Consider the following 25,734-nt stretch of genomic DNA (forward strand, 5'->3'; position numbering starts at 1 on the left):
CCTCCATCTCTCAAATCCTGGATCACAAGCATCTTTCTGGTCAGTCAGTGGTGGTGCACGCCTTTAATCCCAGCACTTGGGAGGCCGGTAAATTTCTGAGTTTGAGGCCAATCTGGTCTATAGAATGAGTTCCAGGACAGCCAGGGCTACACAGAGAAATTCTGTCTCGAACTCCACCCTCCTCCCCCCAAAAAAAGCATCTTCCTTACATACCCAGCTTTCTTTGCTTTTATATTGCTTAAATTACAATTAACTTAAAAGCTTAAATTTACCTAGAATATTTGTATTAAACCATAGTTTCTAGACCTTTAAAGATCCCAATTACTTTATATTTTTAATTATTTTATTTACATTCCAAATATTGTCCCCTATCCCAGAGTTTTCTCCTCATCCCACCTCCCTTTTGCCTCTGAGAGGGTGCTACCCTACTACACACTTTACAATTTATCCCCCTAACATCCTCCTTCCCTGGGGCATCAAGCCTCTACAGGACTAGGTGTATCCTCTACCACTGAGGCCAGACAAGGTAGTCCTCTGCTACTTATGTGGCAGGGCCATGGACCAGTCCATGTATGCTCTTTGGTTGGTGGTTTAGTCCCAAAGAGTTCCCAGGGGTCCGGGTTAGTTGCCACTGTTAGCTTTCCTATGGGGTTACCATCTCCTTCAGCTCCTCAAATACTTCCCCTAACTCTTCTATAGGAATCCTGGACCTCAGTCCAATGGTTGGCTTTTGTAGTAAGATCTGATAGTTTTCTGAATTTCCTCAGTTTCTGTTGTTATGTCTCCCTTTTTATTTCTGATTTTGTTAATCTGGATTCAGTCTCTGTATTCTTTAGTTAGTTTGGCTAAGGGTTTATCTATCTTGTTGATTTTCACAAAGAACCAGCTCTTGGTTTTGTTGAGTCTTTGTATTGTTCTCTTTGTTTCTAACTGGTTGATTTCATCCCTGAGTTTGGTTATTTCCTGCCTTCTACTCCTCTTGGGTGTGTTTGCTTCTTTTTGTTCTAGACCTTTCTGATCTGATTTCTCCAATTTCTTTATGAAAGTACTCGGTGCTATGAATTTTCCTCTTAGCACTGCTTTCATTGTGTCCTATAAGTTTGGATATGCTGTGCCTTCAATTTGATTAAATTCTAGAAAATCTTTAATTTCTTTCTTATTTCTTGCCTGACCAAGTTATCATTGAGTAGAGAGTTGTTCAGTTTCCATGAGTATGTAGGCTTTCTATTGTTTTTGTTTTTATTGAAGACCAGCCTTAGTCCATGGTGATCTGATAGGATGCAAGGGATTATTTCAATCTTTTTGTATCTGTTGAGGCCTGTTTTGTGACCAATTATATGGTCTATTTTGGAGAAGGTACTATGAGGTGCTGAGAAGAAGGTATATTCTTTTGTTTTAGAGTGAAATGTTCTATAGATATCTGTTAAATCCATTTGGTTCATAACTTCTGTTACTTTCACTGTGTCTCTGTTTAGTTTCTGTTTCCACGATCTGTCCATTGGTGAGAGTAGGGTATTGAAGTTTCCTACCATTATTGTATGAGGTTCAACGTGTGTTTTGAGCTTTAGTAACGTTTCTTTTATGTATGTGGGTGCCCTTGCATTTGGAGTGTAGATGGTCAGAATTGAGAGTTCATCTTGGTGGACTTTTTCTTTGATGAGTATGAAATATCCTTCCCCATCTCTCTTGATAACTTTTGCTTGAAAGTCTATTTTATTGGATATTAGAATATGGCTACTCCAGCTTGTTCCTTGTGACAGTTTGCTTAGAAAACCTTTTTCCAGTGCTTTACTCTGAGATAGTGTCTACCTTTGTAGCTGAGGTGTGTTTGTTGTATGCAGCAAAATGATGGATCCTGTTTATGTATAAAGTCTGTTAGCTTGTGTCTTTTTATTAGAGAATTGAGTCTGTTGATGTTGAGAGATTTAAAGACCAATGATTGTTATTTTTTGTTGTTGGAAGTGATATTGTGTGTGTGTGTGTGTGTGTGTGTGTGTGTGTGTGTGTGTGTGATTCTTTTCTTTTGGATTTGTTAAGAGATGATTGATTTCTTATGTTTTCTTGGGTGTAGTTTCCCTCCTTGTGTTGGAGTTTTCCTTCTAGTATCCTCTGTAGGGCTAGATTAGTAGAAAGATATTGTTTAAATTTGATTTTTGTCATAGAATATTTTTGTTTCTCCATCTATGGTGATTGAGAGTTTTGTTGGGTACAGTAGCCTGGGCTAGTATCTGTGTTCTCTTAGAGACTGTATAACATCTGTCCAAGATCTTCTGGCTTTTAACATCTCTGTTGAGAAGTCTGTGTAATTCCGATAGGTCTGCCCTTATATGTTACTTGGCCTTTTTCCCTTGCAGCTTTTAATATTCTTTCTTTGTTCCATAAATTTGGTGTTTTGATTATTATATGGCAGTAGAATTTTTGTTTCTGGTCCAATCTATTTGGTGTTCTGTAAGCTTCTTGTGTGTTTATGGGCATCTCTTTCTTTAGGTTAGACAAGTCTTCTATGATTTTGCTGAAGATATTTTCTGCCCCTCTTCTATTCATATTATTCTTAGGTTTGGTCTTCTCATTATAACCCAAATTTCCTGGATGTCTTCAGCTAGGAACTTTTTACACTTTGTATTTTCTTTGACCAACATGTCAATATCTTCTATAGTATTTTCTATGCCTGAGATTCTCTCTTCTATCTCTTATATTCTCTTGGTGATATTTGCATCTGTAGCTCCTAATCTATTTCCTAGGTTTTTGTGTCTCCAGGTTGCCTTCATTTGTGATTTATTTATTGTTTCTATTTCCATTTTTAGATGTTGGACTGTCTTGTTCAATTCCTTCACCTGATTGTATTTCCCTTTATTTTGTTAAATGATTTATTTATTTTCTCTTTAAGGGCTTCTACCTATTTGTGTTTTCCTGTATTTCTCTAAGGGAATTATTTATATCCTCCTTAAATGCCTCTATCATCAACATGAGATGGGGTTTTAGGTCAGAATCTTGTTCTTCAAGTGTATTAGGATATCCAGGGCTTGTTGTAGTAGGAGAACTGGGTTCTGATGGTGCCAAATTACATTGGCTTCTGTTGCTTATGTTCTTGTGCTTGCTTTTTGCCATCTGGTTATCTCTGGTGTCTGGGTGTCTTGGGCTGGAGTAGGCCTCTTTGGTGGCAGATAGGGCTGTGTGATCCTGGTTAGAGCAGGCCTCCTGGATATGCTGGCAGGCAGTGCTGTCTCTGGTTAGGGCACGCCTTCTGGCAGACCGTCTGGCTTTGTGTCTAGGAGCAGGCACTTTGATCTGCCACAGATTCAGATACAGGTGCAGACCAGGAGGATGAGGGGGGTCATGCAAAGAGGGATGGATCTCATGTCTGTTGGGCTCTGTGGGGTCCTCGCTGGTGTGGTATTGGGGCAGGGGTCTTACTTGTGTTCCTGGCTATGGCAGACCTCCTGAGAGACTGGTAGGCTATGGGGTGGGGGGCAAGCATATGGATCTGGTACAGGTTCAGTTGGAGGTATAGACCAGAAAGACGATCCTTTCTATATTTTATAAAAATTTTAGGTGCTAGAGAGATGCCCAGTGGTCAGGAATACACACTGCTCTTGTAGAAGACCCACATTCAGTTCCCAGTAGCCAGCAACCATATTGAGTGACTCACAAAACTCCAACCCCAGGGGCTCTGATGCCCACCTACACTCAGATATATGCACACACATAAACTTTAACATAAATAGATTTTAAACTATCTTAATTACATGTCTTTGTAAACATACATGAGTATTTAGAATTTTATGAATTATCTTTTTTAAATTTTTTTATTGGATATTTTATTTACATTTCAGATGTAATCCCCTTTCCCCTCTACCTGGTAACTTCCTATCCCATCCCCCCTCCTCCTGCTTCTATGAGGATATGTCCCCCTCCCACTCCCACCTCCCCACCCACGATTTCCCCCAAACTGAGGCACCCAACCTTCACTGGACCAAGGACTTCCTCACCCACCTATGTCTGACACTGTCATTCTCCCCTACATATACAGCTGGAGCCATGGGTCCCTCCCTATGTCTCCCAGGCTGGTGGTTTAGTCCCTGGGAGCTCTGGTTGGTTGGTATTGTTGTTCTCCCCATGGGGCCGCAAAACCTTTCATCTCCTTCAGTCTTCTCTCTCACTCCTCCATTGGGAACCCCATGATCAGTTCAGTGGTTACCTGTGAGCATTCGCCTCTGTATATGTCAAACTCTGGCAGACCTCTAAGGAGACAGCTATATCAGGCTCCTGTCAACATGCACTTCCTGACATCCACATCAGTGTCTACCTTTGGTGACTGCACAAGGGATAGATACCCAGGTGGAACAGTCTCTGGGCGGCCCCTCCTTCAGTTTCTGTCCCTCACTTTGTTTCCATATTTGCTCCTGTGAGTATTTTGTTACTCCTTCTAAGAAGGGCCAAAGCACCCACACTTTGGTCTTCCTTCTTCATGAGCTTCATGTGGTCTGTGAGTTAGTTGTATCTTGGATATTGCCAGCTTTTGGGCTAATATCCAATTATCAGTGAATGCATACCATGTGTGTTCTTTTGTGAGTGGGTTACCTCACGCAGGATGATATTTTCTAGCTCCATCCATTTACCCAGGAATTTTTCAAATTCATTGTTTTTAATAGCTAAGTAATATTCCATTGTGTAAATGTACCACATTTTCTGTATCCATTCCTTTGTTGAAGGACATCTGGGTTCTTTCCAGCTTCTGGCTATTATAAATAAGGCTGCTATGAACATAGTGGAGCATATGTCCTTGTTATATGTTGGAGCATCTTCTGGGCATATGCCCAGGAGTGGTATAGCTGGGGTCCTCAAGTAATGCTATGTCCAATTTTCTGAGGAACTGCCAGACTGATTTCTAGAGTGGTTGCACCAGCTTACAATCCCACCAACAATGGAGGAGTGATCCTCTTTCTCCACAGCCTCTCCAGCATCTACTATCACCTGAGTTTTTGATCTTGGCCATTCTGACTGGTGTGAGGTGGAATCTCAGGGTTGTTTTGATTTGCATTTCCCTGATGATTAAGGATATTGAACATTTCTTTAGGTGCTTCTTGGCCATTCTAGTTTCCTCAGTTGAGAATTCTTTGTTTAGCTCTGTACCCCATTTTTAATAGGGTTATTTGGTTGTCTGGAATCTAACTTCTTGAGTTCTTTGTATACTTTGGATATTAGCCCTCTAATGGATGTAGGATTGGTAAAGATCTTTTCGCAATCTGTTTTTGCCGTTTTGTCCTATTGACAGTGTCCTTTGCCTTACAGAAGCTTTGCAATTTTATGAGGTCCCATTTGGCAATTCTTGATCTTAGAGCATAAGCTACTGGTGTTCTGTTCAGGAACTTTTCCCCTGTGCCTAGGTATTCAAGGGTCTTCCTTACCTTCTCTTCTATTAGTTTCAGTGTATCTGGTTTTATGTGGAGGTCCTTTATCCACTTAGACTTCAGCTTTGTACAAGGAGATAAGTATGGATTAATTTGCATTCTTCTTCATGCTTACCTCCAATTGAACCAGCACCATTTGTTGAAAATGCTGTCCTTTTTCCACTGGACGGTTTTAGCTCCTTTGTCAAAGATCAAGCGACCATAGATGTGTGGGTTCATTTCTGGGTCTTCAATTATAGTCCATTTGATCTTCCTGCCTGTATCTGTACCAGTAGCATGCGGTTTTTGTCACTATTGTTCTGTAGTGCAGCTTGAGGTCAGGGATGGTGATTCCCCCAGAAGTTCTTTTATTGTTGAGAATAGTTCTCGCTATCCTGGGTTTTTTGTTATTCCAAATGAATTTGCAAATTGCTCTTTCTATCTCTATGAAGAATTGATTTGGAATTTTGATGGGGATTGCATTGAATCTGTATATTGCTTTTGACAAGATGGCCATTTTTACTATATTAATCCTGCCAATCCATGAGCATGGGAGATCTTTTCATCTTCTGAAATCTTCTTCGTTTTCTTTCTTCAGAGACTTGAAGTTCTTGTCATACAGATCTTTCACTTGCTTGATTAGAGTCACACCAAGGTATTTTGTATTATTTGTGACTATTGTGAAGGGTGTCATTTCCCTAATTTCTTTCTCAGCCTGTTTATCCTTCAAGTAGAGAAAGGCAATGATTTGTTTGAGTTGATTTTTTTTAAAAAATTTGTTTATTTCATTTGTAAGAGTACATTGTAGCTGTCTTCAGACACACCAGAAGAGGGCATCGGATTCCTTTACAGATGGTTGTGAGCTACCATCTGGTTGCTGGGAATTCAACTCAGTACCTCTGGAAGAGCAGTCAGTGCTCTTAACCTCTGAGCCATCTCTCCAGCCCTTGAGTTGATTTTATATCCAGCCACTTTGCTGAAGTTGTTTATCAGGTTTAGGAGTTCTCTAGTGGAAGTTTTAGGGTCACTTAAGTATACTATCATATCATCTGCAAATAGTGATATTTTTGCTTCTTCCTTTCCTGTTTGTATCCCTTTGACTTCCTTTTGTTGTCTAATTGCTCTGGCTAGAACTTCCAGTACTATATTGAATAGGTAGGGAGAGAGTGGGCAGCCTTGTCTAGTGCCTGATTTTAGTGGGAATGCTTCAAGTTTCTCTCCATTTAGTTTGATGTTGGCTACTGGTTTGCTGTATATTGCTTTTACTATGTTTAGGTATGGGCCTTGAATTCCTCATCTTTCCAAGACTTTTACCATGAAGGGATGTTGAATTTTGTCAAATACTTTCTCAGCATCTAGTGAGATGATCATATGTTTTTTTTCTTTGAATCTGTTTATATAGTGGATTATGTTGATGGATTTCCAAATATTGAACCATCCCTGCATTCCTGGGATAAAGCCTACTTGATCATGATGGATGATTGTTTTGATGTATTCTTGGATTCGGTTTGCTAGAATTTTATTGAGTATTTTTGCATTGATATTCATAAGGGAGTTTGGTCTGAAGTTTTCTTTCTTTGTTGGGTCTTTGTGAGGTTTAGGTATGAGCGTGATTGTGGCTTCATAGAACGAATTGGGTAGTGTTCCTTCTGTTTCTATTTTTGTGGAATAGTTTGAAGAGAATTGGTATTAAGTCGTCCTTAAAGGTCTGATAGAATTCTGCACTAAAACCATCTGGTCCTGGGCTTTTTTTGGTTGAGAGACTTTTAATGACTGCTGTTATTTTTTTAGGGGTTATGGGACTGTTTAGATAGTTTATCTGCTCCTGATTTAACTTTGTAACCTGGTATCTGTCTAGAAAGTTGTCCATTTCTTCCAGATTTTCCAGTTTTGTTGAATATAGGCTTTTGTAGTAAAATCTGATGATTTTTTGAATTTCCTCAGTTTCTGTTGTTATGTTTCCCTTTTCAGTTCTGATTTTGTTAATTTGGATACTGTCTTTGTGCCCTCTGGTTAGTCTGGCTAAGGGTTTATCTATCTTGTTCATTTTCTCAAAGAACCAGCTCCTCGTTTTGTTGATATTTTGTATAGTTCTTTTTGTTTCTACTTGGTTGATTTCAGCCCTGAATTTGATTATTTCCTGCCATCTACCCCTCTTGCGTGTACTTGCTTCTTTTTGTTCTAGAGCTTTCAGGCGTGCTGTCAAGTTGTTAGTGTATGCTCTCTCCAGTTTCTTTTTGTAGGCACTTAGAGCTATGAGTTTTCCTCTTAGCACTACTTTCATGGAGTCCCACAAGTTTTGGTATGATGTGTCCTCATTTTCATTAAATTCTAAAAAGTCTTTAATTTCTTTCTCTATTTCTTCCTTGGCCAAGTCATTACTGAGTAGAGTGTTGTTTAGTTTCTACATGTATGTGGGCTTTCCATTGTTTTTGTCTTTATTGAAGACCAGCCTTAGTCTGTGGTGATCTGATAGAATACAAGGGATCATTTCAATCTTTTTTTGTATCTGTTGAGGCCTGTTTTGTGACCAATTATATGGTCTATTTTGGAGAAGGTACCATGAGGTGCTGAGAAAAAGGTATATTCTTTCGTTTTAGGATGAGATGTTCTATAGATATCTGTTACATCCATTTGGTTCATAACTTCTGTTAATTTCACTGTGTCTCTGTTTAGTTTCTGTTTCCATGATCTGTCCATTGCTGAGAGTGGGGTGTTGAAATCCCCCACTATTATTGTGTGAGGTGCAATGTGTGCTTTGAACTTTAGTAAAGCTTCTTTTATGTATGTGGGTGCCCTTGCGTTTGGAGCATAGATGTTCAGAATTGAGAGTTCCTCTTGGTAGATTGTGCCTTTGATAAGTATAAAGTATCATTCCTTATCTTTTTTGAATACTTTTGGTTGAAAGTCAATTTTATTTGATATTAGAATGGCTACTTCAGCTTGTTTCTTGGGACCATTTGCTTGGAAAATTGTTTTCCATCCTTTTACTCTGAGGTAGTGTCTGTCTTTGTCACTAAGGTGCATTTCCTCTATGCAGCAAAGTTCTGGGTCCTGTTTATGTATCCAGTTTGATAGTCTGCATCTTTTTATTGGAGAATTGAGTCCATTGATGTTAAGAGATATTAAGGAAAATGATTGTTGCTTCCTGTTATTTTTGTTATTAGAGGTGGAATTATGTTTGTGTAGCTATCTTCTTTTGGGATTGTTGGAAGATTACACTCTTGCTTTTTCTAGGTTGTAGTTTCCCTCCTTGTGTTGGAGTTTTCCATCAATTATCCTTTGAAGTGCTGGATTTGTGGGAAGATATTGTGTAAATTTGGTTTTGTCATGGAATATCTTGGTTTCTCCATCTATAGTAATTGAGAGTTTTGCTTGGTATAGTAGTCTGGGCTGGCATTTGTGTTCTTTTAGGGTCTGTATGATATCTGTCCAGAATCTTCTGGCTTTTATAGTCTTTGGTGAGAAGTCTGGTGTAATTCTTATAGGTCTCCCTTTTTATGTTACTTTACCTTTTTCCCTTACTGCTTTTAGTATTTTTTCTTTGTTTTGTGCATTTGATGTTTTGATTATTATGGGACAGGAGGAATTTCTTTCCTGGTCTAGTCTATTTGGTGTTCTGTAGGCTTCTTGTATGTTCATGGACATCTCTTTCTTTAGATTAGGGAAGTTTTCCACTATAATTTTGTTGAAGATGTTTACTGGCCCTTTAAGCAGGGAATCTTCACTTTCATCTATACCTATTATCCTTAGGTTTGGTCTTCTCATTGTGTCCTGGATTTCTTGGATATTTTGGGTTAGGAGCTTTTTGCATTTTGCATTTTCTTTGACAGTTGTGTCAATGTTTTCCATGGTATCATCTGCATATGAAATTCTCTCTTCTATCTCTTGTATTCTGTTGGTGATGCTTGCATCTACGATTCCTGATTTCTTTCCTAGGTTTTCTATCTGCAGGGTAGTCTCCCTTTGAGATTTCTTTATTGTTTCTACTTCCATTTTTAGATCCTGGATAGTTTTGTTTAATTCGTTCACCTGTTTGCTTGTGTTTTCTTGCAGTTCTTTAAGGGATTTTTGTGTTTCCTCTTTAAGGGCTTCTACCTGTTTACCTGTGTTCTCCTGTACTTCTTTAAGGGAGTTATTTATGTCCCTCTTAAAGTCCTCTATCATCATCATGAGAAGTGATTTTAATTCTGAATCCTGCTTTTCCAGTGTGATGAGGTGTCCAGGGCTTGCTGTGGTGGGAAAACTGGGTTCTGATGATGCCAAGTTACTTTGGTTTATGTTGCCTATGTTCTTGCGCTTGCCTTTCGTCATCTGGTTAACTCTAGTGCTATCTCCACTCACTGTCTCTGACTCGAGCCTGTCTTTCCAGTTATCTTGCTTGTGTCAAAACTCCTCAGAGTCCAGATGTCTGTGCGATCCTGAGTTTCTGGGTGGAAGAACTGCTGGGACTCAGGCTGCCTCTGGGATCCTGAAATCCTGCTGCTCTGAGTGCAGTGGTTCCTTCTCTGGTCTGAGTGCACTGGCTCCCCTAGGATGGCTCAGGATATGGTGTCTACTGCTCTGAGTGCAGTGGTTCCTCTGGATGGCTCAGGATATGGTGTCTTCATGGGACCTGATCATCTAGGTGTCTGCCCCAGACAAAAGGATCTAGCGAGGGCCGGAAGGGGGGGTGGTATTCCGGAGGGGCAGGGTTTGGGTGGCTGATGGGTCCTGAGCACCTCAGGCTCCCACGAATTCTCTTTATGCTGTGCTATTTTATTAAGGTATTCATAGCAAATTACTATAAATGTGGTATCTTAAATAACAGAACTTTACTTTCTCATGGTTCTGGAGATTAGAGACTGACATCAAGATGTTGGTAGAGCTGTACTTCCTTGGAAATACTAAGAAAGAATTTTCCTTTATCATCCAGATTCTGGTGGCTCCAGTTCTGTGGCTCATGGCTGCATAACTCCAATCCCTCCTTCCAGCTTCTCATGGCCTTCTCTCTGTGGCATTTCTCTGTGGCACTTGGGGTCTTGGATTTCATAGCTGTTGGATAGTACATAATGTCCTCATCTCCAGATTCTTAATTGCATCTTCAAAGATCTTTTTCTGTATTGTAATTCTTGGTATTACAATACAGAAGAGTCTTCTGGAAGACCACTGTTCAGCAATAGTGAACACACTTAGCTAGATTTTAATAAATATATTGGATACAGAAAGATACTCAATAGCTTCCTATCTTAAAATACGGTTTTAGCAAGAGAAAAGCTATGGTATTTACAAAACTGGATAAACCACATTACAAAGATTATTTATGATGACTTCATAGAGAAAATAAAAGTTCGTACCAGTACATCAGTTTTAAATCCCTAATACTATAGAAGTAAATAATACAAAATAAGCTGCATCATTCCAGGTAACAGGTAGTGGGTTTTCTTTTCACAGCTGTTGTGTTTTCTATGTGTGGCCAGTTCTCAAGTGCACTTGGTTTAGAGTGACGATTGTAAACACTCACCCATCCTGTTTATTCCCTACTTTAAAACCCTTCTTTGGAGGCTTCTTTCTGTAATGAACTTTATTGCAGCCTATGTTGTCACCCTGCCTCTACATCCTGCAGAATCTCCTGAGTAGTCTGTATCTACTTGTGTCTGTTTTATAACTCTCCTACCTTACACATTCTCCCCGCTCCTATTAATTTATTTTCCTTGAAAATTCAGTTGATCTTCTTCTTCTCTGGGAAGGTTTTCGTCATTTATTTTTCCCCAGGGTCTCTGGAACTAATTTCTGGGCTTTTTTCTACACCAAGTGCTATAGCAACATCTCTCTTCTGAGACTGGCTCCTTTATATAATTACCTCACTGTTTTGTCTTAAAGAGTTGCTCCTTTTCAGGGATCATGACTCTTATTTCTACTTAACCCACCTTGCTCTGTGACTGTGTGAATATATAATTTGTCTTTCATCAGCATAGGACAAATAACTGAATGGATGGCTGTCAGAGGCTTCATTTTTGCTACTCTTAGGACATCATTCATTCTCTTGTATGCCAGCTTACCACTTGTCAGAGGACTGAGGATAAGAATACATCACATATAATTCTGTTATCCGCTAAACTAAGCTAAAAATTTCTGAGAAATGCTTTTATTGTGCCTACAGTTTATTTTCTGTAAGTTTAAATGTTATTTTAAAATACACCAATACTGTATATGTTCTTATTCATTTTTATTAAATGAAATATTTACTTTAATTTCTTCTCCAAGTAAGATGGATAATTTTTAAAAAACATTTTATTGCTTTCCCTTTGCAGGAGCTGATTCCTACAAGCAACATCAACGCAGTTGTGGCACTCACCCGCCTCATTGAAACACTGCTCTGTTCCGTGGTGGAGCATGAACCCAGTAGCAAGCACATTCGTGTCTGGACTATGGTTGGTTTTATATTGAAAGTGGTTTTAAATGCAAAATAAAGTATGGTTATAGAAAATAATGTTCATATTCAGAAAGGCCTTTATAAGATCCAGAGCAGGTTCTAGTGATCACTAAAGAATAGCTAAGGACATTAAGTTGGCCCAACCTGGTATTTTGATTCTAAAAACAACTTTAAAGAAAATAAAATATGCCAGAGTAGACTCAAACTGTGCTAGTCTTTATGAAATACCGTATGGAGATAGTCCCTTGATGAGGTGGTACAGTATTAAACTCACTTGCTTTAGGGTAATTGATTTTTGTCTTAGTGCTAAGTGGGAGTATGGACAGCATAGAAATTATCTATGAAAGACTGGGAGAAGGTATCCAACCAGATAGGTAAATACAGGCAGAAACCAAAAAAAAAGCATATGCATTGAATACAATTCAAAAGGCAAAAGGGATATTTTCCCTTCAAACCAGTCCCCCAGCCACCCTCAAGGCAACTCTTGCTAGTGCTTCACATAGCCCTGAAATAATATTTTACACATACATTCTTTCCTGTGTGTATATTTTATGTGTCAATATACTATATGCACTAATTTGCATCTCACTTGCTGTCCATCTTGAATTTTCTGTCAGCATGATAGTTACATCTCTCTTTCTTTTTCTTTCTTTTTCTTTTTCTTTTTTTTTTTTGTTTTTTCGTGACAGGGTTTCTCTGTGTAGCCCAGGCTGGCCTCGAACTCAGAAATCTGCCTGCCTCTGCCTCCCAAGTGCTGGGATTAAAGGCGTGAGCCACCACCGCCCGGCTTAGTTACATCACTCTTAAAAGCCATATATACATCAGTGTGTGTAGCATACTCTAAATAACCAGAGCGCCTGTTGAAGAAATAATAATTTAACCAATATTTTATACATATATCATTTTCACTGGTAGAAATTTATTTGAGGATAAATTAAATAGATATCCCTAGGCCATTTGTGTAGGTATTTAAGTTTTTTATCACTATTGCCAAAGAAACAGTTCTTTATATGATTTATCTATACTCAGTTTTATTTTTTGTCTCTGCATGACCTTTTCAAGTATTTTAAACAGGTCTTAATATATTGAATTTTAGTTGTTTCTCCTAAATTTTCTTTAAAAAGTAATCACTATCGTCTTTTTCACCAACAGGCCACTTTTATATTCTCTTTGATTTGGTCAATTGGAGCAAGTTGTGATACAGATGGTCGTCTTGCTTTTGATAATTTCCTACGAGTAATTGTAACAGGAAAAAATGAAGATGCCCCAATGCCAGTCTCTATCAGTAAATGGGAATGCCCATTTGATGAGAAGGGCCTAGTCTATGACTACATGTATGAGGTATGACCTCCAACGTGTACTGACATAAAATGTGAACCACAAACCCTGGGTCAGCCCGCACAGCGCCAGCATGCACAGCATCTGGGTTTTCATCAGAGGGTTAGGACTCCCATGGAGAGATGCTTAGTCCCATCTCTTTTCTTTGTAGAACTTGTTCTTGTTGTATCTTATGATGTCATGTGCAATTCTAGGGCACTTTTCCAGTCGGAAATAATTCATCAAAGCCTTCTTTAAAACAGAAAGCATTTCACCAGTCATCTTATTCATGCAAATTTTATTTTACAGCTATAAGATTTAAGTAGAGCCTTGGTTATAATTCTACCTAAATTACAGAAATCTTGAGGCAGAACTCAAACCCAATCTGCAGTGGAGAACTAACTCATTCACCTACAAACACAGAATTTTAAGAATTTGAACAGAAAGTTTATCTTTATTAGTTATAGTAGAAAATCAGTAAAATAATCTCTAAACAGTGAATATCTCAGTAGCACAAACATGCTAGAAAACTGAAAGTAAATATCAAAATCCAGTTTAAGTAGGTAATTGTCACTGAGAAAGAGAAAGTGGAAGTTGAGAACTATTCTTTATCTTAATCTATATTTTTGTTTGTTTTTGTTTTGTTATTCAAGACAGGGTTTCTCTGTGTAGCCATGGCTGTTCTGGAGCTCACTTTGTAGACCAGGCTGGCCTCAAACTCAGAAATCCACCTGCCTCTGCCTCCCAAGTGCTGGGATTAAAGGCGTGCAACCACACCTGGTGTCATTTTCTTAATCTAATAAAACGTTTAGCTCAAAAATACATGTCTGTAAAACTTTAGTATCACTCTAAAAGTTTTTAAAAAATGAGTTAATATGCCAATGAGATGCCAATGAGTAAAAATACTTGGCACACAAGCTTGAATATCTGAGTTCTGCCCTGTGTGTCCCACAGTGGAAGTACAGGAGAGATTCCCCAAAACTGCCCATGCTGTGGCACCTGCTTGCCTGATAGGACACAGGAAAAACGTTCTTAGTGCCAGCTATAATGCTGGAGCAGGTGCTAGACTCCTGCTATGCTGCCAGGAGTTAACTCTTATACTTTGATAGGAGATCTGGGCTCAACAAGGGGAAGAAGACTAATCAGGAGAGACAAACAATGGTTGAGGACGTTACTGATGAGAAAACTCCAGACAGTAGCACACTGAGCCAGTAGTTCAAAAGAACCTCAAGACTGTAATTGTTAGTACAATCTGCTGCTTATGTTGGCTGAACAGTGGCCTAGATGAAAAAACAAGATGGCAAACAAATACAGAGGTCTCAAATGATGTTTTATTTTTACTTAGAGTATTGCTCATTTACTTCAAAAAACATGAAAGATAGAAAACCAAAATCTAGAAAGTTGTAACTTAAGTTACACTAGAGTGACTTTGAAATACTCAGTATATACAAAAGACCATATTAAAGACATTTAGGGATGATTAGATATTAAGAGGATATAAATTCAGCCAGGTGTGGTGGTGCACGCCTTTTACTCCAGCACTCAGAAGACAGAGGCAAGTGGATCTCTGAGTTCAAGGCCAGCCTGGTCTACATAGTAGGGCTATCTCAAAAACTAAAGGACATAAACTCTAGGTTTGTTTAGTTTAAGATAAACTGATATTTATATTCTTCAAATTATGATAGACTAACTTTTATATTCTTTGAATTAGCATTAAAAATTAATTGTATTAATTGAGTAGTACATTCATGCTTATCTATTAATCTGCTTTATGACTTAAGATAATGCTTGTATTTTATGTGAATTATTATGATATTTCATTATAAAAGAGGAAAAGACTAAAGTTTTTATTTTGGGGGTTCATTTACAATATTTTAAAATTTATATGTGTATTTGTGTTTTGCATTCATGAATGTGTGCATAGTATGTGCATGCTTGGTGTCTACAGAAGTCAAAAGAGGGCATCAGATTCCCTGGAGTTACAGTTGTGATCCAACATTCGAGTTCTGGAAAATGAATCTCGGTCCTCTGGAAGAACAGCCGGTGGTCTTATTCACTGAGCCATGTCTCCCTGATTTAGAATTTTTAATAAAACATACCTTTCAAAACCATAGTAAGTCCCTTTTCCAGTGCTAATGATCCAGTAGTACAGGCTCTGGTTGTGAGTGCATGGCCTCTCCATGTTATCTCAAGTTGCAGGTAGTTTACTAAGCAGTTGCCTGTTGCCCATTTGGATTTATTCTTCTATAAACTATATGTTTTTGTCCTTTCAACTATAACTTTTCTTTGTCAATTGGTAAAAACTCATTGTGTGTTATAGAATCTAAGTTTTATCTAAGGCTCAAGATTTAAAAGGCAAATGGTATAAGTGTTGAAAAGATTCTTTCAGATGTAACAAGTGTATAGTTACAGGATTTTAAACATATTCTCTTATAGTTAAGAAACCGAGGTCGCTGGCTCCATTGGAATGAATTGATTAAAAGTTCTGATTTAGAAGACAAACGTACCAAGATTCAAGATATTATAGTCCCTACAATGGACACTATTAGATATACTTTCCTAATGGATTTGAGTATTACCTATGCAAAGTAAGAAACTCTAAACATGAATTCTAAATGTAGCAGTACCATTCTAATAAAAATGGCAGCATTTTGTAAAGTAAACTTTGAGGTCATTGAGTTTCAGGCAACTGAGACAATGTCTGGGAGCTAATGAACATGTTTTAAATGACATCTACTGTTATTCGGAAATCTAGAATTCAGCTTTTTTATTACTCCAAGATTTTAACAGAATAGTTCATTTCCTCTTAAGTCACCAAAAATCACTTGCAGTGTTATTATTAAAAGCTTTATACTCAGTCAGTAAAATCCTTATTTCATAAGCATGTGGAACCAGACTCCATATAAAAAACAATGGTTGGTATACAGCCAGAATCATGGTGCACACTTGCAATCACAGCCATAGCGAGATGGGAGACAGAGACAGGCATGTGGGCCAGCTAGACTAGCCTTCTTGACAAACTTTCAGGGAAGAACCCTGCCTCAAACAAAAGGAGGAAATGCCTAGGATACCACCAAGTTATCACCTGAGCTCCGTACATGCATTATGCCTGTGCCTGTTTATACATTGATACACACTTACACACAAGTGTGCATCCACACACACACACACACCACAAGTTTATATATTTTACATACAGGTTAGGTGCCTCCAGGCTAGTAGGACAGTGAACTTGTGGAGAATTCTCCTGTCTCTGCTTCCCATGCCATAGTAGTATTGAGATCATAGACACAAGCTAGCAGGTCTGATGTTCTAGAGATCCAAGCTCAGACCGTCAGGCTTGCATGGCAGGTGCTTTGACTTGCTGAGCCATCTCCTTGGCCCACCCTTTACTGATCTTTCAAGCACAATTATAAGAGCGTGGAGTATTAGAAAAAAATGACTGGACTACTATTTAAAATTTTAAAAATATATATTTGAGTTTTTTTTCCATAAAAATTCTTTTATACTTTCTTCCATTTTGAATTATGCTATTTATTGTTTTCACAAAGGCCGCTGCTTTTTGTGGGTCCCACTGGTACTGGAAAGTCAGTGTATGTGAAGGATAAACTAATGAATCACTTGGAAAAGGAAAAGTACTTTCCTTTCTATGTTAATTTCTCTGCTCGGACCAGTGCCAATCAGGTTCAGGTCAGTATAAAGCCAGAAAATTGGGTTTGTAATTGTTATACTTTATCTTATTTGATAAATATTAAAGTATTTAAAGCTCTGTGTTAAACATGCATAGTTAGCACTTAATATGCATAATTAGCATTTAATTAAGATTTGTCACTTTTTTGTTTTTGGCCTGAGAAGCAACAATTGATTTAATTGAAGAAGGAAGTGTAAGAGACACTCTGTGTGTACACAGGGTAATGGGTGGACATAAGAGAATATTCACTTGTCCTTTCTATACTCTTCTGTATGGCCTTTAGGGGCACTTGCTACTCACAGGACTGGTCCAGCTCTGTTCTTTTCAGCCAATAGATTTGTCTTAACTTCAAAGTCTTGCAAAGTTACAAAACTGTAGAATTTTAAGTACAAGAATTTATTTTGGTATTCAGTTTTACAATGGACAAGTAAGTTGTTTTTTTTTTTAAAGAACATTAGAAATATGGGAGACAGAGTGCCGGGTGATAGCACATGCAGCACTTGTGAGGCATAGACAAATAGATCTCCAAATTTGAGGCCAGCTTGGTCTACAGAGTGAGTTCTAGGATATCCAAGGATACACAGAGAAACCGTGTCTCAAAAAACCAAGCCAAAACAAACCAAACCAAAACAAACAAAAAGCAACAAACAACCCACACACACAAAATTCAGAAATGTAAAAAAGCATACCCATTTATGTTGGATATAAAATACAACAATGGTTGGAAAAATTAATGCTTTTAAGTCTTAGGTAAAGGGGTGTCCAGTGTGAAAAGTACTGTAGAATCATACATACAGACATTACATGTAGTGCAAGCCCGGCATGTACATACCTGTTATGATTCTAAGTGAAGAGGAGATTTTCAACAGATGTCATTTGAAATGATGCTGAGTTTAAAATTTAGTATCAAGTAAGAGTAACTCATAACAAATATACATATAACATTATTTCTTTTCAAAGATTCTTCCAGTTATTTTTCTGATGTTAACTATTTTTATGTTAAGTTATTGACTAATTAAACAAATGGTAGTTACTACTGCTAGCCCATGGATACTGTCTCGATATTGACTTAAACAATGATAATAACACCAAGATTGTAATACTATCATATGTAATATGCCTCTGTCTTTTTAAAAATTTTTTAGAACATCATTATGGCTAGATTGGACAAAAGGCGCAAGGGAGTATTTGGACCTCCTATGGGAAAGAAGTGTGTAGTGTTTATAGATGATATGAACATGCCTTCACTGGAGAAATATGGAGCCCAACCTCCTATTGAGTTATTACGGCAGTTTTTTGACTGTGGACACTGGTAAATACTTTAAGTCTTAATAAGCCATGCTAAAGTCATTATCTTGTTCTCTATTTTAGTTTTTCAAAGCAAAATGATATATTTTCCAAGTTATTTACAGAAAGTGATTATTGGTCAGATTGTATATATAGAAAATGTGGAAGGATTTCTTCTATATCTTCTAAGACTGTTTATAGATGAGTTTCAGATTCATAATAAATCCTGGGAGAGTGCAGAGATTTCTTTCATATATCTTTTGCCCTCACAAATGCATCACCTTGCTCATCACCCTCCTCAGCAGATGGCAGGTGTCTTCCAGTTACTAAGCATGAATCAACACACCATTGTAAATATGAGTTCTTGGTATAGGGCTTGCTTTTTGTTTTATACGACCTATGAGTTTTGAAAATGTACAATGTTATTCATTCATAATTTTGATGACATATAGAGAATTTTCTACGGCTTTACACTCTGTGCAGTTTTCCACTTCTGACACTCACCAAGCCCCTAACAACCAATGATCCTTGTAGGATTTCTACAGTTTAACCTTTCCCATAATATCACTATGTTAGTAAAGGTCTGTTGAACTAACAAATAGCTGAGACAATCAACATACAAAGGAAAAAGTTTATGTTGACTCACGAGTTTTATGAGTTTCAACTCACAGTTGTCTGGCCTTCTTGTTTTGGGGCTTGTGACAAGTCAATACATCATGGTGGGGGATTCATGGAAGGTAAAGCTTATAACTGGGAAGCACAACAGAAGATATTGTGTTTCTGCAATGCCCTCCAAAGCCTGTCTCCAGTGAGTAGCACTATTAGGAAGTGCAGCCTTGTTGGAGTAGGTGTGTCACTGTGGGTGTGGGCTTGAGACTAAGACGCTAATCTTAGCTGCCTGGAGATCAGTATTCTGCTAGCAGCCTTCAGCGAGTGCCTGTGATTTCCGGATTCCACTCTCCGGATCGGGGCCTCCCAGGACTCGGGGCACAGGGCTGGCAGCTGTTCAGCTTCGTGATGCAGGCCACGGCTGGTCAGCTGGTCACTGTCACACAGAAGAGGGTCACGGCCCCCTGGATGTGCCTCCCGAGTGTGCCTGCCACTTGTTGCGCCTTGCGTTCCAGCAGGTGCAGATCGGGCCCAGAATGACAGCTCCCAAGATTGACCAGATAGTTGGGCCAACAATCATTAAGACTGGCAGAGAAGCCCAGCTCTGGGTCTGTTCTTGTAAGCTACGAGCAGACAATTTGATCTCACTATAGAGCCCTGGCTAGCTCACTATCTATAGACCAGGCTGTCCCAGTGCTTGGATTAAAAGTGTGCACCACCATGTCCAGCCCTCACAGCTGATTTTAAAAGCTGGTGGAGGAAGCTTTGAAGTGCAAGTGGAACAGTGAAGACCTCATCCCTGAAGTCTTGCAGAACATCAGCCTGCGCCTGAGACTTTCAACCAACCTTGCAGGTATTCTTCAATCTCTGGAGGCAGAAGGGCATCAAAGAAGCCTGGAAGATTTAAGAGATATACAGAGCAGCTGGATGTGAAACAGGCTGACTAATAAGCCCTGCCTCTCAGCACCCAGCCTGCTTGCAAGGATGTTTCTCATGAACGCCCCTCCAGTGGTGGCGCTCCAATCCAGATAGGAGGCTTTTGGCCAGCCCAGGAGCTTCTGCTTTCCAGACTACTTTTCAGAGTCTAAAGAGGACACGTCCAGGGCTTCAGTGAGTGCAAGGGTACAGATGTTCATCTGCATGCTGCAGAGAGACGAGGCTGCCCTGGGCATGACCCATGAACTGTCACACAAAGAGGCCAGCGTGCAGAGAGGTCCCAGAACACCAGGCTGGCCCCCAAGCCTGCTGTGTACAAAGGGCAGCCAGAGTTCCTTGCCTGTGGTCTTATTGCAAACTGCAGCACCCTGGAGAAAGATGAAGCTGGAAGACATGGCCCCTTGGAGCTGGATTCTGACAGTGATGATTCTGTGGACTGAGACATTGAGGAGGATATCCAAGAGTACCTGAAGGCAAAAGATGGGGCTTCTGAACCTATGTTCCAAGGGCCCCCCTCTATCCCAGAGTCTGCCCACAGCAACACCCTGCCCATCCCATGTCCCTCACAGCTCACTTCTGGCTCAGGTTCCTGTGGGAGCCAGTGAAGACCAGAGCTCCACCTCCCCAGCTAGCATGAGCAGCGAGGACCCCTTTGAACAGAGCATCCAAGCTGAAATAGAACAGTTTCTTAATGAAAAAAGACAGCATGAACACCCAAAGTGTGATGGGTCCATGGATAAGAATCAGACCCAAACAAGAGCCCTGCCAGACTTAGAGGGGACCAAGAAACGTCAGCAATGGCAGCTCTGATAGGAACCTGTAAGGAGCTCATCTTCCGAAAACCTTCCAGGTTAACAGCCGAGAAACTTCCAGCCTGAGCTCGCCACAAAGCCCGAGACCTCAGTGAGCACAAAGCTGACCGCCCACAGATCAGAGGCTGCACAGAACAGGGGTGAAGTGAGGAGACACATGCCTGCCAGGTGCAGAGAGGGCATCAGGAGCCCAGCCCCCATGCACCAGGCATTGGACCCCAGCAGTGACGATGACATTGAGGAGGCCATCCAGCTGTACCAGCCTGAGAAAACCAGGAAGGAGGCCAGTGGGGACCCATCTCTGAGAGCCCAGCTGAAAGAGGGAAGCTCTGGCAGTGCCCAGCCAAGTGCCTTGCCTGAAGTCCACAGGAGACTCCCTAGCAAGAAAAAGCTGGCAGTTCCAAAGATTATGGACACCACCCAGGGGGGCCTCCACCCTGATCCCCTTTCCAAGCTCCTAACAGATTCGAGAGCCTCTGTACCTCCAGGACACACAACTGCCAAGAGTGAAGCTGTGTACCAGGCCTCACGCCTAGCAGACACATCCACCAAACTGATGTGCACAGAAGTGATCCTGGGCGTCTCCAAGACCATCCTGTCAGCCTCCATGGGAGTCAGTGACAGGCTCCATCCAGGAACACACTCTTCTGTCCCCAACCCATGCCTCCCTGCTCTGAAGGTGACAGCAGCAACATTGACAGTGATGACAGCATCAAGCAGGAGATCCAGATTTTTTTGGCCCTCAAGGTACAAGTAGGAAGTCCTCAGCCTGCCCAGGGTCAACTGTCCTTGCCTGGCTCCAGTGGCCACCCTGTCACCCCCCAAAGCCCCTCTTACTAAAACACCAGATCTCCCTCGGGGCTGCAAATGGAAACGGAGAGATAGAGGCAGCTCTACAGTGCCCAAGGAAATAAGGGAGGGTAGAGAAAGTGCCCAGGACGCTGGCCACATCCAGAGAAAGTTCAGCCTGGCCATGATCGGGGGGACCCTCTCGGGCAGAGCAAAATCACACAGAGACCCCAGGAGGAGAGGCTGAAACCAAGGACCAGCCTGTCACTTCCAGGGTCCTTGGGAAGGCCTGTGAGAAAGAGAGCTCTGAGCATAAGAACAGTTCTCTAGACAGTGACAAGGACCTGAACATGGCCATCAAGGACTTATTAAGATCCAAGCGCAAGTTTAAGAAGAGGTGCTGAGACCCATAGGCTTCGTGTAAGAAGGTCAGATTTGGCAGCAGAGACTCCATGTGGGAAGAAGCTGGGCAACCTTCCAGGGGACGGGAAAGACCACAGACAGCAGGCACTATGGCGCTGTCTGCCCAAGTTCAAAGACAGCCCAAGAAGAAGCCCAGGAAGTACCTTCAGCAGCATGGCAGAGAGGGTGAAGTGGGGTGGCACAGGGGGCAAGGGTTCAACCCCTGCCATTCTCCCCAGGAAGAAAAGTCCAGAAGGGGCTCCTCCCTCTAAGTCCACAGGAGCCAGTGGCCACCCTCCTTCTGCCTCCAGCCCCACATCTGAGGACAGTGCAGTGGACAGTGGTGACAACATTGAGCTAGAGATCAGGAGGTTTTTGGTAGAAGAGGCCAAGGAGTCTATACACAACGCAGAACCTCTAGGGGGCGCTGCCAAGCCGGAGATGCCCTGCCCTGTAGGAAAGAGCCAACCTTGGGGTTACAGTCTGGATTGTGCTCAAGGAGCCAAAAAGCCAGGGGAACCTCTCAGCTGGCTGAAGGAGGGAGAGGCCTAGAGAGAGCTTGGGTACAGGTAGCCAACCTCTTGAGCCAGACTGGGAGGGGCACCCTCCGTGCTGAGCAGGCCACCTGCCTCACCACTGCTCTGGGCCGAAGTGAGGCATCACTACCCAAGAATACCAGCAGGAACAGTTCTGGCAAAGCATCTCCACCAAGCAGGAAAAGAGCTAATGTTCACAAAGACCATGGCCTATAGGGAATGCAGACTGCAATGGCAGAAGGTGTGTTCAGTCAGCTGCCCAGTTGTCCCAAAGTGGGTGCCGAGGCTGGAAGTTCCGGGGGAACCTTTCACCTGAACTATGGCAGTCAGAACTTGCTAACCCCCAACCCTGGATCCCAGGCTGACCTCACCCTCCCTTGGAGTGATTTTGCACACCAGAGCAGGCTGTCCACCCCATGGGTGCTGAACTCGGGTCAAGAGACAGTGTGGATAGGGGTGTTTTTCGGGGTGAAAAGGAAAAGGGTGCTGTGCCACAGGCTGGGGACCCACACAGCCTTTACTCAGACCCCAGGAAGGGCCTGCCTTTCCTCTCCACCCAACGCTTCCACTTCAGGAAGAATGATTCCTGGGTGGGGCAAGTGGGCTGGCCTCTTCCCCCACCCCCACCCCCAGAGCAGTGTTCTCTGCCTTCAGGGAGACCCAGCCTGGCCCACAGCCCTGTATTTGGAAGTCCACACTTGCTAATGAAGGACACTGGGAACTGGCCAAGCTGGAAGGCTCAGGGGACCCTGAGACAGCAGGATAGAAAGAATTCTGACTCTGGAGACAAAGTTCTCGACCTGAGATATGGGCACAGAGTTAGTTGACAGGGAATAGCAGGACCAGGAGATCTTGGGCAGTGATGCCAGCAAATTCAGTGACACTTCCATGGAGGATGGGGGCAGTGCCACAGTGAGCAGTAAAGGCCTCAAGTTGTGACAGGTATGTTATGGCCCTTGACATAGCTGTGGGAAGCAGTATCCGTGTCTTATCTGATTTGCATGTGTGCATGCCAGTCTGTGTGTGTCCCTTTGTGTGTGTGTGGCTGTGTGTGTGTGCCTTTGTGCATGTGTGGCTGTGTGTGTGTGTGCCTTTGTGCATGTGTGACTATGTGTGTGCCTTTGCCTATGTGTGGCTGTGTGTGTGTATGTGTGCCTGTATGTGTGTGTGTGCGCCTGTGTGTGTGCCTGTATGTGTATATGCCTGTGTGTGTGAGGCAGCCTAGGGTGAAAGTAGGGGATCCTAACAGTTAAAAAGCAAAAATTTGGTCCCTTCCATGCAGTCCCCCTGGTATAAATATGTACACTAACCTCAAATGACATTTTTATTTAATGAATGTGTCCTGGTACATAGTGAATTTTGTATGTTTTTGTCAATTATTTTAAAAGTGCTGTAGGAAATACTTTTTGAAAGTGTCATTCAATCTTGCAGGGTGTTCCTAACTGCAATTCTCTGTGGTCTCAGAGTATGTATGGTAGATGAGTAAATACTCGGTTTTTACTGTCCCTGTGAGGGTCAGAGACAGAGGCTGGAACTGTTTGCCATTTGCTAGTGCAAATATTCAGACCTGGAGATAGCAGCAGCTATCTACCTTGGAAGTGCTAATGTGGTTGAGGTGTTGTGTCGGGATGCCACTAGGACAAGCATGTCCCTGGCCAGAGTCTGTCTCTGTATTTTATAGTCATGGCCTGTAATTAGAAAACATTTCAAAGCATAACAGCTAGCAAATAGCTAACCAACCACCCCCTGTCTAGTGTGGGATGCTGGCTCTGTAGCTCAGCTGAGCCCAGATCATCCAATATCTAGTTGTTGGGGGATTCTAACGTCCATATAAACTCCTTCATATGAGAGCTACAGATTTGCTTTTAATCGTGGCTCTAAAAGGTGATCCCACATATTCCTTTTGACTGTACTGTTCTTGATATATGTGTATAGTGAAGTAGTGAGACCATGAGATGGCTTGGTCCCCAAACAGCTTAGCCACCTATAATGGTGAGCCCCAGCCCTGGAAACAGTGAGGACAAACCCTATCCAGACCTGCTGTGTATGACTCAAGGCCCAGCTGTGTGTGACAAATGATAACACCAGCAGTCTGCATGGCTTTCTACAACTCTGCCTTTACCCAGAAGAAAGAAGGGCCTGGCCAGTGTTGAGGCCAGGCTGCAGGCATTGAGTTCCTAGGAGTTAAGCAGATTGATACCGCCTTGGTGCTGAGGTGCCTGTGGCAACTGGGAACTGAAGATGTGCTGAACCCCAGATGTGAGGGTTATATCTGTGTTGTGATTATCTACCTGTCGCCCCTGAGTTCTGCAGCTCAGTATGCTGGATTGCTGTGTGTCTACTTTGTGGCTGAATTCTGTTGGTATTCTAACATGGAAGTGAGAGTTCTACTTTATGCACCTGAGTCTGAATTGTAAATCACTTCTGTGCCCAAATGCTGACACATACTCTGACCATCCTTCGTGTCTGCCATATTGGAGCTTTGATGTGCAGGGCTCTGTGGGCCCAACATGGTCCTGAATTCTGTATATAATAAATCTATTGTGCTTATTTGTTCATGTGTTTCTGGGAGAAGCAGCTTTGTGTCATCCATGTTCCCACCTTAAATTTTTAGAGTGCTTTTAACCCTTGAAAACAAAAAGCATCTTATTTTGTATAGAAGACCCATCCAGTTTTGGGTTTTGTTTTTTAATAAATAAACCAAGTACTATCCCCCCCCCCAAAAAAAAAGACTAACATTCACAAGCTCAGCAGGCAGTCTGTTCTAACTTCCTGTAGGAAGTTGCATATGCAGCCAAGGTGGATGACTCTACCTTGGTTGTTAAGGTCCACTGTGGCAAACAAGATCTCTCTGGCCTGCTCAAGGCTGGGGGAGAGCATAGCAAAACACTTCTGTAATCCTAGCATTCAGGAGGCTGAAGCAGGAGGCCAGGCCTTCAAAGTAAAAACCAGTATATATATATACATACATACATACATACATACATACATACATACATACATATATATATATGTATATATATATATATGTGTGTGTGTGTGCCTATGTCTTATATTCTTTATTGACTTTCACAAATAGAAGTTTTTATTTTAATGAGGACTTCTTTTTTAATTATTTCTTTCACAACTTGTGCCTTTGTTATCATAATTTAAAAACTTACTGTACCTAAAGTAATTTAGATTTTTCTCAAATGTTATCTGTATCTGGTTTTTTTTTTTTTTTTTACTACTTTGTGGGTTCTTTTTTCTTCCACCTTTCTCCACCCCTCTTCTTTCACAATTTCAACCCCTAACACTAGATAGGAGAGCAAAAAGATAGAAGGAAAAGGGGGGAGATATAATTGTTAGACTGCTTCCTACTGACTAGGAGTGTCCAGTTCCTTGGGGCAAGTTTGATCCTTACCATTAGGATATCTAATTTCTTCTTCGTGTTTCTTCTTTGCACATGACTACTAAACCAACCACGTCCAACAGCAACCAGCAACCAACAACCAACCACCCTGCCTCTCAGGGCCCTAGCATTTACATACCCACTGAAAAGTCCCCAGAA

At 41.2% G+C, this 25,734-nt stretch overlaps 1 protein-coding gene and 1 pseudogene across 1 annotated transcript in view; both read left to right on the forward strand.

Annotated features, from left to right (window-relative positions):
- The window catches only part of Dnah12 (dynein axonemal heavy chain 12), a 157,228-nt gene that overhangs the window by 60,658 nt on the left and 70,836 nt on the right, over positions 1-25,734 (forward strand). Inside the window, exons 34-41 of the mRNA XM_028754113.1 lie at positions 11,684-11,803; positions 12,958-13,146; positions 15,559-15,710; positions 16,674-16,812; positions 17,959-18,125; positions 19,080-19,317; positions 20,504-21,204; positions 21,660-22,101. Of these exons, the coding sequence (XP_028609946.1) occupies positions 11,684-11,803; positions 12,958-13,146; positions 15,559-15,710; positions 16,674-16,812; positions 17,959-18,125; positions 19,080-19,317; positions 20,504-21,204; positions 21,660-22,101 (2,148 nt within the window). The remainder of the gene's footprint in view (positions 1-11,683; positions 11,804-12,957; positions 13,147-15,558; positions 15,711-16,673; positions 16,813-17,958; positions 18,126-19,079; positions 19,318-20,503; positions 21,205-21,659; positions 22,102-25,734) is intronic.
- On the forward strand, positions 19,694-23,123 carry LOC114609688 (annotated as a pseudogene).

This window comes from Grammomys surdaster, unplaced genomic scaffold (genome assembly GCF_004785775.1).
Source record: "Grammomys surdaster isolate TR1022 unplaced genomic scaffold, NIH_TR_1.0 125979, whole genome shotgun sequence".
NCBI classification, from domain to species: Eukaryota; Metazoa; Chordata; class Mammalia; order Rodentia; family Muridae; genus Grammomys; species Grammomys surdaster.